The 13,043-nt window shown below is 43.0% G+C and overlaps 1 protein-coding gene and 1 long non-coding RNA gene across 5 annotated transcripts in view; one reads left to right on the top strand and one right to left on the bottom strand.

The window, feature by feature from the left end:
* The window catches only part of LOC145356643 (uncharacterized), a 75,708-nt gene extending 66,655 nt beyond the window's left edge, over nucleotides 1-9,053 (bottom strand). The window contains exon 1 of one of the 2 annotated variants that reach the window (XR_013889176.1): nucleotides 8,831-9,053. This is a non-coding gene — a long non-coding RNA (uncharacterized LOC145356643). Of the gene's footprint in view, nucleotides 1-6,044; nucleotides 8,212-8,830 lie in introns of those variants that run through there. The other variant, XR_013889175.1, reaches the window with a different exon arrangement.
* Nucleotides 8,675-13,043, top strand: part of LOC145356642 (endonuclease V-like) — a 121,837-nt gene continuing 117,468 nt past the window's right edge. For all 3 annotated transcript variants that reach the window (XM_080209489.1, XM_080209488.1, XM_080209487.1), the window contains exon 1: nucleotides 8,675-8,745. In XM_080209489.1, coding sequence (XP_080065615.1) covers nucleotides 8,684-8,745 — 62 coding nt within the window. In that variant the 5' untranslated portion in view covers nucleotides 8,675-8,683. The remainder of the gene's footprint in view (nucleotides 8,746-13,043) is intronic.

Raw genomic sequence — 13,043 nt, 5'->3', positions numbered from 1 at the left:
TGATAATTAGGACAGCTTCTGACTCTATAACCAGAATTGAGTCCTTGGATTCTTCTGGGGAGGAACCACCTGATGTTGACTTGTCAATCAATCTTTCTCCTCACAATGCATGGTCATTAAAATAACTCCCAGAAAGTATCTGAGACCCCGAGTAAGAATAAACAAAACCCCACTTAAGCAGCAATAAAAGGACTTCTTGCAGGCAACCTGGCAACCATGAAAAGAATCAAAGCTGCTTATAGCTGCAGAGAACAATTTTTTTTAATTCTTAAAGGTACACCAGCATTATGGTACACTTGCACCTTCTTTGATTTATCAGAGAAGCCAGCACCACAGTAGATGTGCCATTCTTTTTCACACACGATCCAGTTATCCACAACGTTTTCATCGAAGATGAATGGGTCAATGTGACAAAGTACCTGTGCTATCTCAGCCAGCTCTGGACACCATGTGGAACCGTGTTCACCAAACAGTCAATCATGATAGATAGGTTGATCCTGGAGTCTTGAAAAGTCAATTGTCATTAGCTGTCAAAAATTAGTGGGACTCAGACTTCCCATGACGACATGTAAATCAGCTCATTGGCTACTGAACTGCAGGAGCCAAAACATGGACGAAGCTGGGTAAAACGGTGAGCAAGCGAGGGACATCCAAGAGGGCAAAAACCTACCATTTCCATCAGGAATGAGAAAGTGAATTTCTGTTCACAAATGTCAAAGTGAAGACCATTTGTTTCATTTGTCAGCAGATTGTAGCCTTAAATAAAAGGGGTCATTTGGAATGGCATTACAAGACAATGCATTTAAAATTTCAAGAAAATTTCCCTTTAAACTGCGCCATACGGACACAGGAAGTTGGGGAGTTAAAGGGAATGTTATAAGCTCTACAATCACTCTTCAAAACCTGTGGTTAAAGGCAAGGCTGGCAAAGAAGCGTCTTTCGCATTAGCCACCTGCTGGCAAAACATAAGAAACTGTTCATCTATGGCAAAGTTATCAAGGAGGCTATGATGGTTGTTGCTGACACCTTGTTTAGCCATCAAGAGCATGCCGCTTGGTGCTTAACTGTAGCCAGAAGGGTGGAATTGTTGTCCGAGTATGTGTCTCATACTCGGATAGAGTGAGACTTATCAGCCTGTGAATGTTTCTCACTGCAGTTTAAACATGACAGGTACGTTCCAGCTGATGGTCTTCATTCATGTGCTATTCAAAGATGCAACAACAAAGGAGGACTTCCTCACTCCTTTGCCACTCAGAGACAGGACAAGAGGTGAGAACATCTACTACAAATTTACAAGATATGTGACTGCGAAAAACATTCTGATCCAATAAACTGATTTCAATTACAGCTGATGGTGCGGTGTCAATGCAGGCTTTGTTGTGCTTTGCAGAAATGATCTTGAATTCCCTTCCTTTGTCAACTACCACTGTGTTATCCACCAGTAAGCACAAGCGAGTAAGACTTTTCTCAAGTAATGCCAGTTCTTGTCAAAATTAACTCAATTTGTGCCAGAGTTCTTCAGGATTACTTGTTCAAATCATTATTCAATGAGCTTGATGCCATCTGCAGTGAGCTAATCCTTCATGCAGATATCTCCAAATCACAGAATTCCGACAGTGCAGGACAGCCTATTCAGCCCATCAAGTCTGCACTGACTCTTGACAGAATCTTACCCAAGCCCTCTCCCTCTCCCTAACCCTGCACAATTACCATGGCTAACCATCTCACCTTGGGACACCCTTGGGTTATTGTGGATGATTTTGGAATAGTGCAGGTTAGATGGGCTTCGGATTGGTTTCACAGGTCGGCACAACATTGAGGGCCGAAGGGCCTGTACTGCGCTGTAATGTTCTATGTAAGGGGCAATTTAGCATGGCCAATTCACTTAACCTGCACATCTTTGGACTGTGGGAGAAAAAAAACCGGAGCATCCAGAAGAAACCTACGTAGACACAGAGAGAATGTGCAAGCTCCACACAATCACCCAAGGCCAGATTTGGACCCAGGTCCCTGGAATACTGAGGCAGCAGTGCTAATCACTGTGCCACTGTCCATGAGATGGATAAGTTGAGGGAATGTCCTCCTGAAACTGTCACTTTTCTTAAATCAAGAAATGAGGTGTACAGCAAGTTATCAGATAATGCGTAGCTGCTAGACTTGCACTTCTTACTTACACAAGTGCAAATTTGAGTGAGTTAAACCAGAACTGTACGGGAGGGGCAGAGACATGTCACACACTATCAGTGCAGTGCATGTGTTCAAGTTGAAACAGGACCTGTGGTCCACCCAGTTAAAGAACTAAATTACTGAGCACTTCCCAAATCTGGAGAAAATCCAACAACAGGTCAAACAAAAAAGGTTCCATCCAAACAAATTCTTTGACTACCTGAACAAATCGGAAAAGGAATTCAACAGATTCTTTCAGGAGTAAGACAAAATGGAACAAATCTTTGTGTTTGCCTCAAATCCTTTCTTTTCAAGTGGACATTGGAGAACTGATAGCAAAATTTCAGCAGGTGTTCGAAACAAGCAGTGGACTTGACATGGAAATAATCGCCATGCAAAATGACAGCGCTGAAAGCTAGGTCAAGGGACACAGACATCTGGGACTTGTAAACAAAGAGAAGTCCCCTCTTCTGTCACTGTGTGCACTCAAGGTGAAGGCTTGCTTTGGTTCCACATACCTCTGTGAGATGGCTACTCCCAGATGAAAATCCAAATATTACACTCATCTCACAGATGCCCATCTGATGAACTGTATGAAACTGGCCGTCTCAAACTACAACTCAGACATCACAGCACTCACAGATAGTATGACATCTGTGCTTGCACACTGAGAATAGCTGAGTGTTATGCATAAGTACATTTTGGGAGATTTTAATAAAGTCAAATTTTTAAGAGTAGACCTTTTGATGCTAAAAGTGATCTTGTGCTTTAAAAGGTTGGAGACCGCTGATGCACAAGTTGTTCACTTGTACAGACTGATAACAGGGATTAACAATCAGAAAGGTTTCTTCAACAATTTTAGCAGCTCTTGCATATGTGTCTGTCTGTGCTGGGGAGAACTCCCACACTGCTGACATGTCATATCCATATCCACGTCATCCCAGTGTACATATGACCTGTATGAGTGTATGTCTACACTCTGCCATTTTATTTTTCCCACCCAAGTGGATAGCTTTACACTTAAAAAACTTCATTAGTCACGGGTAGGCTTACATTAACACTGCAATTGCTGTGAAAATCCCTTAGTTGCCCCACTCCAGCACCTGTTCGGGTACACCGAGAGAGAATTTAGCATGGCCAATGCGTCTAACCAGCACATCTTTTGGACTGTGGTAGAAAATTGGAACACCTGGAGGGAACCCACGCAAGCACAGGAGAATGTGCAAACTCCACACAGACAATGACCCAAGTCAGGAATCGAACCCAGGTCCCTGTGTTTCTGTACAGTATAATGTGATGCAGCAGTGCTAACCACTGTGTCACCCACATGATCCACATTACATTATATCTGCCATGTATTTGCCCACTCACTCAACTTGTCTAAGTGACCTTGATTTTTGATTTGATTTATTATTGTCACATGTATTAGCAAACAATGAAAACTACTGTTTCTTGCACGCTATACAAAGCGTACCGTTCAGAGAAGAATACGAGAGACTGCTGAATGTAGCGTTAGTCATAACCAGAGTGTAGAGAAAGATCAACTTAGTGCGAGGTAAGTCCATTCCAAAAGTCCAAAAAAGCAGTTCTTGAGTCGGTTGGTACGTGGTCTCAGACTTTTGTATCTTTTCCCCAAAGGAAGAAGGTGGAAGAGAGAACGTCCAGGGTGTGTGGGGTCCTTAATTATGCTGGCTGCTTTGTCGAGGCAGCGAGAAGTGTAGACAAAGTCAATGGAAGGAAAGCTGGTTTGCATGATAGATTGGGCTACATTCACGACCTTCTGCACTTTCTTGTGGTCTTGGGCAGCATCCTCCTCACCACTTACATTTCCACCAAATTTTGTGTTATCAGCAAACTTGGAAATTTTACATTTGATTCCCTCGCCCATATCACATTGTTAATATCCGGGATACATTGCCTAAAAGAGTAGTTAAAGTGGATTTAATTATTACACTCAAAGGAGAATTGAAATTTTTCAAGGTTATGGAGAAAGGTCGGTGTAATGGAATTAACTGGATAACTCCAGGCATAATGGATTAAACAGTCTCCTGTGCAGTATCATTCCATAGTTCTATGACATATGCCCTATATCGTTTTTAAACCCTGATTTAAAACACTGAAACATATTTTCTAGTGGCACGTTAGTGTCCCCCGCCACTTTCAAACAAAAAAAATTACAGCACAGGAACAGGCCCTTTGGCCCTCCAAGCCTGCAGGGACCATCCTGCCTGGATTAACTAAAACCCCCTTCCTTTCTGGGGACCGGGATTAAGGGTTATGGGGAGAGGGCGGGAATGTGGAACTGAGCCACGACAGATCAGCCATGATCTTACTGAATGGCGGGGCAGGCTCGAAGGGCCAGATGGCCTACTCCTGCTCCTATTTCTTACGTTCTTATGTTCTTATTCCCATCCTATTCATGTATTTGTCAAGACACCCCTTAAAAGTCACTAGCATATCTGCTTCCATTACCTCCCTGAGCAGCGAGTTCCAGGGACCCACCACCCTCTGTGTAAAAAACCTGCCTCATTCTTTAAATGTTGCCCCTCACACCTTAAACCTGTGCCCCCTAGTAACTGGCTCTTCCACCCTGGGAAAAAGCTTCTGGCTATCCACTCTGTCCATGCCTCTCATAATCTTGTAGACTTCTATCAGGTCACCCCTCAACCTCTGTCATTCCAGTGAGAACAAACCAAGTTTTTCCAACCTCTCCTCATAGCTAATGCCCTCCATACCAGGCAACATCCTGGTAAATCTTTTCAGTACCCTCTCCAAAGCCTCCATGTCCTTCTGGTAGTGTGGCAACCAATACTGAACACTATATTTCAAGTGTGGCCTTATAGAACTGAAGTTCTATAAAGCTGCAACATGACTTGCCAATTTTCAAACTCAATGCCCTGGCCGGTGAAGGCAAGCATGCCGTGTGCCTTCTTGACTACCTTCTCCACTTGCGTTGCCACTTTCAGTGACCTTGGTACCTGTACACCCAGATCCCTCTGCCTATCAATACTCTTAAGGGTTCTGCCATTGACTGTATATTTGCTATCTGCATTTGACCTTCCAAAATGTATTACCTCACCTTTCTCTGGATCAAACCCCATCTGCCATCTTTCCGTCCAAGTCTCCAACCGATCTATATCCTGCTATATTCTCTGATGGTCCTCATTGCTATCCGCAAATCCATCAACTTTTGTGTCGTTCGCAAACTTACTAATCAAACCAATTACATTTTCTTCCAAATCATTCATATATATTACAATCGGGGTAAATAATAGATAGTACAATAAGCCCCTATTGTCCTTGGATATCCATTTTCTTTTCACTTTGCACTGGCATAAGGTAAACATCACTGCAGAAAGGCAGCAAAAAGACAGTAGATGGCACCATAAACACATGAGACTGCATTTCAAATCTCTGTGCCCGACCCATTTCAGATTTTAAAGTTTCTACTGTACTCAGGATCTATATCTGCGTTTACTTCTTTATCGGGCTGACTTTTTAAATCTTGAAATCTTGCAAGTTATTAATACTATGATGGCACGGTGGCACAGTGGTTAGCACTGTTGCCGCACAGCGCCAGGGTCCCAGGTTTGATTCCCAGCTTGAGTCACTGTCTGTGTGGGCTCTGCATGCGCTCCCCATGTCTGTGTGGGTTTCTTTTGGGTGCTCTGGTTTCCTCTGAAAGATGTGCTGGTTTGGTGCATTAGCTATGCTAAATTCTTCCTCAGTGTACCCGAGGAAGGGCGACTGGGAGATTTTCACAGTAACTTCATTGCAGTGTTAATGTAAGGCTAATGTGACACTAATAAAACAAACTTGACTATTTTCCCTTTACAACAGACTTACCTTTCCTGCTATTTTCTCAGAATTCAACTTACTTTAATATAGCGTCTTGACAAGGCAAATAATTGCAAGCTCATCGCGAGGACAAACGATGGAGAAGTGCTGAGGAAAGGGATGATTGAAGTTCAAAGAATACTTTTGAAGTTTAGGGATTTAAGAAGAAAATTTCAGACCACAGGAACATTAGGAAGCCATTCAATCTTTTGAGTATGTACAACATTCAATGTGATCATGAGAAACTTTCATTAAACAAAGCCTCCCTGCTTTGACTCCATAATTCCTCCATTCTCTTAGCTAAGAGAACTCCTACCCATCTTGGATTTACAATTATTTATTGAATTAGCATCTACTGGGTGGCACAGTGGTTAGCACTGCTATGTCACAGCACCAAGGACCTGAGTTCAATTCTGGCCTCGTGTCACTGTGTGGAGTTTGCACGTTCTCTCCATGTCTGCATGGGTTTCCTCAGCTGCTCCAGTTTCCTCCACAGTCCAAAGATGTGCGATTTAGGTAGATGCCCATGGGAAACTGCCCCTTAGTTTCCCAAGATGTGTATGTTAGGGGGATTAGTGGGGTTACGGGGAACTGGTCTGAATGAGATTCCCCTTCAGTGTCAGGGGGATTACATGAGGTTATAAGGTTAGGGCTTGGATGGGATTGTTGTTGGTGCTGATGTCTGAAAGGCCTCCTTCTGCACTGTAGGGATTCTATGCTTCTTGTGGGATGGAGTTTCAAAATTCTACCATCCTTTGCCTGAAGAAAATCTCTGATTTTAAGGTTACGTATATGGGTCCTGGATTCCCACAACACCGTGCACCCACCCCGCCACCAATCAGCAGAGAAAATGATCTAACAACACTTTTCATAATCCTAAAAAATCTCAACAAAAATTACTCTTTAACATTCTGTATTCGAGGTGATAAAGGCTTAGGTTATAACATCTTACCTTATAATTTAATCCTTAGATTTGTGGACACATGCAGGACCAATTAGCCTCAAATATTCCCACATTGACTGTAAAAGGACTGTGGAATTAAATTCAAAGTGTGTTCCACTGTGAAAGTCTCTAGGGGCAGATAAGCCTGTGCTCAATCTGGATCTCGAATTATGTGCTCATCTCTATGTTGGTGCCTGAACACACAGCATAATGACAAAAGAACATAGGAATTGCTTGATAATAAAAGGCTGCACTCAAACAAATTTGCTTTTTACCACGAGATATTAATCTCTATCACTTCACCTACAACAGATAGGTGAAGTGATAGAGGCTCATGTGGAAGAGTTTTAAGATGCCTGCTACACTTGCCACGTGTTCTGCTTCCAATTACTTAAGGCTAAACGGCTATCAGCCAAGTAAAGCTGCCATAAATATAAAAGCAAAATACTGCGGATGCTGGAATCAGAAGCAAAAACAGAAAATGCTGGAATATCTCAGCAGGTCTGGCCGCATCTGTGGAAACAGAATAGAGGCAATATTTCAAGTCAGTGCTGAAGTGAAGCTACGACTTGGAATCCTACAATGCAGGAGGCGATTTGGCCCATCGAGCCTGCACCAACTCTCTGATAGAGCATCTTACTCAGGCCTTATATCCATAACCCCATTAAGGTATACATTTTGGAACGCTAATGTGCGATATGCCATGGCCAATCAACCTAATCTGCTCATCATAGAGTGGACGTGGAGAGGATATTTCTAATGCTGTCCTTTAACCAATAACAAACTCTGGTTTTCTCCCAGTCAGTACTGTTTATATTATAGCGTGCTGGTTTTTGTTTTGATTTATTAATATTGTCACATGTATTAGCATATAGTGAAAAGTATTGTTTATAGTTGTTGTGAATTATTTTCTGGAAGGCCGGTTGTGGAGATTCACAATGCATACTGGCTGTTATTACTGTGGTATGTTATGCTATTGTATTAAAAATGGCATGTTTATTGTTGATACTGTGTTATATTGGGTGTTATCTTTATAATTGATTATTGTGAGATGGTATTTTGAAAGCATTACATATTTTTGTATTTGTAAATTGTTTGGTAAATAAAAAGACTGGGAGGAAACCAGAGCACCCAAAGAAAACTCACAAACACACAGGGAAGACAGGCAAACTCCAGGCAGACATCCAAGGCCAGAATTGAATCTGGGTCCAACCAAGAAAAGTACAGCACAGGCAAAGGCCCATCAGCCTGTACCAATCATGATGCCCTAACTAACTGAAAAACCCTGCTGCTCTTACTCAGTCCGTATCCCTCTATCCCCTCTCTATTCATGTACCCATCCAGGTGTCCCTTAACACTGACACTAGCAACAGTGCTAACGACTGTGCCACCCCACCCCACCCCACCCCACTCAACGACTTGGCTTCCACAACCTTCCGTCACGATGAATTCCATTGGTTCACCACCCACGGGCTGAAGAAATTCCTCCTCGTCTGGGTTCTGAAACTAGTTTTCGTCAGCAACCATAAGAATGTAAGATATAATAGTATTCTCTACCTAAAGCTGGTGGGAAGGAGGTCATTGAATGGTGCTGCGTTGCCCTGGTGCAACCGCTGGCCGTGTAAACGCCTCAAGTTCAAAGCCATGGCCTCACGTGCGGCCAGGCGCCTGCCGGAAATGACGAGTTGCGACGCATGCGCACAAACCGCCCTCCTTGGAGACGTTCCCTTTTCCAAAATGGCGGCGTCGCGGGAGGGAGAGGGTCAGGATCAGGAATTGCTGCTTCGGCAGTGGGAAAGGTACACTCAACTAGGCTGCTTTTGTTTGAGAGGGGAAAGAAAGCGACATTAGCTCGAGCACACGGTGGGTGGGTGTTGGATTTACCTGGAAGGGGTTTACCCGTAGAGGAATCTCCGCCCTGCCCCGCAACAACCACCAACTGCCCCAGCCGCGCGCTGCATCCTGGGAGCTGGAGGCTGAAGTCACCGGGCAACTACAACTCCCAGAATGCCGCGCGGAGCCAACTGGCTGTGGCTTAGCTCTCTGAGCAGACCCATGTCCCAGCCATACCAGAGACAGATCAGGATGTGGAGATGCCGGCGTTGGACTGGGGTAAACACAGTAAGAAGTCTTACAACACCAGGTTAAAGTCCAACAGGTTTATTTGGTAGCAAACGCCAGTAGCTTTCAGAGCGCTTATTGCTCAGAAGCAGCAAGTGCTCCAAAAGCCAATGGTGTTTACTACCAAATAAACCTGTTGGACTTTAACCTATTGTTGTAAGACTTCTTACAGCTAGATCAGGACAGCATGGTGGCACAATGGTCAGCACTGCTGCCTCACAGCGCCAGGGACCTGGGTTCAATTCCCAGCTTGGGTCACTGTCTGTGTGGAGTCTGCACATTCTCCTCGAGTCTGCGTGGGTTTCCTCCGCATTCCCCGGTTTTCTCCCACAGTCCAAAAGACGTGCTGGTTAGATGTATCGGCCATGCTAAATTCTCCCTCGGTGCACCCAAACAGGTGCCAGAGTGTGGTGACAAGGGGATTTTCACAGTCACTTCATTGCAGTACTATAATGTAAGCCAACTTAAGGACCCTTTAAACTCTCAAACAGGCAAAACTGAATATATACAGCCAGTCTGTTTCATTCAGTAAAGAAAACATATTTTTATCATACACAAGGAAAACAGAAAATGCTGGAAAATCTCAGCAGGTCTGACAGCATCGATGGAGAGAGAATAGAGCCAACAGTTCGAGTCCAAGGGACAGAGGGTCATCCAGACTGAAATCCACATCCATAGATGCTGTTTGACCTGCTGAGATTTTCCAGCAGTTTCTGTTTTTGTTCCTTATTCCAGCATTTGTGGTATTTTGCCTTTATACGCATTTTTATATCTGGTATCAAGTGCTGGTATCTCAAATTTCAGTGCATGCTGATTACTATGCTTCATGTCAAACGCCCCTCCACCACACCTTTCCTCATCCTGTTTTATCAGCATAACACGATATTCTGCTTCCTTGTGCTTCTCGACTTTCCCCTGAATTGATCCATACTGTTCGCTTGAGCTGCTCCCTCTGGTAGCTAGTTCCACATTCTTGTCACTTTGAGTATCGATATTTCTCCTGATTTCTCTAGTTGACTTTTCTTTGAATATTTTAAATTGATAATCTCTAGCTTGGTTCTTTCACAGAAGTAGAATTGTTGATTAGTGACTTTGACTCGAACACTAACAAATGGTCATCCAGGCTCAACATGTTAGTTCTGTTCTCTTCACAGGTGCTGTCAGACCTGCTGAGGTTTTCCAGCATTTTCTGTTTTTGTTTCAGATTCCTGCACCTGCAGTAATTTGCTTTTATCATTGTTTCCTTGACTAAAGGGGAGCAGGGGAATTGACTTGGTGATATTCCTTAAACAAAATGGTATTTTTGATCGATAGTTGGAGGGAACCATGATGTACGTAATCCAGCACAGGTTTTTTTCAGCTGCCTGATCCGCGCTTTTGCCATGTCAGATTGTCTGCTTTGGAAACTCGACAGCCAGATCCACAGAGGTAGTTGGCAAAGTAACTTGTCAATCAGAGATCGTCCACTGGCCAGACTCCCCATTACCTCCTTGTGTGAGGAGAGGTTTGTTGATTGGTATTTGTCTGGTTGATTATTAGCATCAGTGGAATGTGGACGGGACAACTCAAGCTCATGAGTGTTTCTGCTCAGTTCATGGAAACACGCACTGCCCACCCTGAAGCCCAAACAGAAAAGCTTTCCATGGCAGGCTCCAACACCTTTAATGACTGAGTGGAGAGAGGGACTGAGAAATAGGAGTTGGACAGGAGAGAGAGGCACATCAGGACAGAGAAGAAAAGTCTTAACAGTGTTAAACGTATTAGTATTACATGTGCTAACTGTACTAAATGCTGAGGTCAGTTTGATAATTGCACTGTGCCTACATGTTTTGATCTCATGTTTTGCTCTCTTAAACCAAACCCAAAAGTCGTATGATTTGGTTATAAAAGGGATGAAACTTGGGTTACAAGGGGAGCTGCTGTCTACTAAACCTGTGGAACGAAGAAAGTTGATTGCCTTGCCTTCATTTCAAGTGTTTATTTCAGAGTTGGTTATTTCTAAAGCACACAAATTGCATACTTTTTACGACACAGCAGTGAAGAAGATCACGTGAAGGTTCTTTGTTTGCAAGATCTATGTGGAAACACCCAGAGTGATGATAAGGCATTTTTGACCTAATCTTGTGGATAATTTGAATTGTATTGGCTTCAATATCAGTGGATCCCAGTGCATATGTTTGCTTTTGGAGAGTCAGTAGAAACATAGAAAATAGGTGTGGGGGTGGGCCATTCAGCCTGCTCCACTGTTCAGTATGATGGTGGCAGATCCTCTATCTCAACACCAAACTCCAATTTCTGGTATGTTGGTCTTGATTCCTAACTGCTTGCTGTACCCGCATGCTTGTTTTCAGTCACTGGTGTACAAGGACATGTAGGACCTTTTGTCCATCAACATATCCCAATCTGTCAACATTTGAATAATACTCTGCTGTTCTGTTTTCTCTACTGAAGTGGAGAACATCACCCTTATCCACATTATGCATTTGCCCACTTACTCAACTTGTCTAAATTGTCATGAAGCCTCTTCTTCTTCTTCACTCACAATTCCACCTAGTTTTGTGTCATCAGCAAACTTGGGGATTTTGTTTGATTCTCACACCCAGATTGTTGATATATATTGTGAATAGATGGGACCCAATCTCTGACCCCTGTGGTACCTCACTAGTTACTGCCTTCTACTCCAAAAAGACTGATTTATTCCTACTGTGTTACCTGTCTGCTAACCAATTCTTGATCCATGCCAATATATTAGCTCCAGTCCCTTAAGCTTTGATTTTGCACACTAACCTCTTTTGTGGCACCTTCAACTTTGTGACGAGACATTATTCAATTTGATATTTCTTAAGTGCAGCAGTTACTCAAGCAAAGTCAAGCGATGTCCAGCAGATACAATGGGATTCTTAATTTTAATGGTATTTTTCAGTCATTGGGTTAATGCGAAATAACATGTTATGTTTAAGGGAGCAAAATGATTGTGTTGAATTTGCCAAGGCTTTTGTTTAACAAATTGGTAGAATTTGGAAGTTTCGTGTAACAGTGTGGTTTACATTATGTATTCAATTTTTATCAGTTTCAAATAGCCTTTTTGTAATAAAAAGAATATTGTTTTAAAGTCAATGAAATATTCATTTTTGTAACACAGTTTTGTTTACATTTTTGATCTTTTAACAATATGACAGTGAAGAATGTGTGAATTCCACAGAATGTGTATTCACAAATACATTCAAACAATAAAATGACTTGAGATTTGCTTGTTAAAAGGATGTCATAGAATTCCTACAGTGCAGAAGGAGGCCATTCGGCCCATTGAGTCCGTACCGAGCACAATCCCACCCAGGCCCTATTCCTGTAAGCTTCATTTACCCTAGGGTCAATTCAACATGGCCAATCAACCTAACCCGCACATCTTTGGACTGTGGGAGGAAACTGGAGCACCTGGAGGAAACCCACGCAGACACGTTATGAAAGTGTAAACAGACAGTGACCTGAGACTAGATTTGAACCCAGGTCCCTGGCACTGTGAGGCAGCATTGCTAACCACTGTGCCACCATGCCATTTTGCTCACTCTCTTTTTAAAAATAAAATTACCAGCAACTTGACTTGGGAGAAAATGGCTTGGTTAAAACTCTACCCGTACGTGGAAACATTATATCTGCGTTTATCAAGCCCTTTCCAAATTTGAAAGATCTCTGTTAGGTCAGCACTAAACCTCCTCCTTTCAAGAGATAATCTAGCCTGTTCCTCCTCTCCTGGTGAGTATGCGCTTACATTTCTGGCATTATTCTTTTACCTGCCTTTCCTGCAAATGTTCATCAACCTGTTAGTTTAACGTCTGTTGTAGGTAAAATGTTAGAATCCATCATCAAGGAGGAAATAGCGAGGCATCTTGAGGGGAACTGCTTGATAGAGCAGACGCAGCACGGTTTCCTTAAAGGGAAGTCGTGTCTGACAAATTTACTGGAGTTCTATGAGGAT

Source organism: Carcharhinus amblyrhynchos, chromosome 21 (genome assembly GCF_965287045.1).
Source record: "Carcharhinus amblyrhynchos chromosome 21, sCarAmb.v2.hapA, whole genome shotgun sequence".
In the NCBI taxonomy this organism is placed as follows: domain Eukaryota; kingdom Metazoa; phylum Chordata; class Chondrichthyes; order Carcharhiniformes; family Carcharhinidae; genus Carcharhinus; species Carcharhinus amblyrhynchos.
This window is presented reverse-complemented; position numbering and strand designations above follow the sequence as displayed.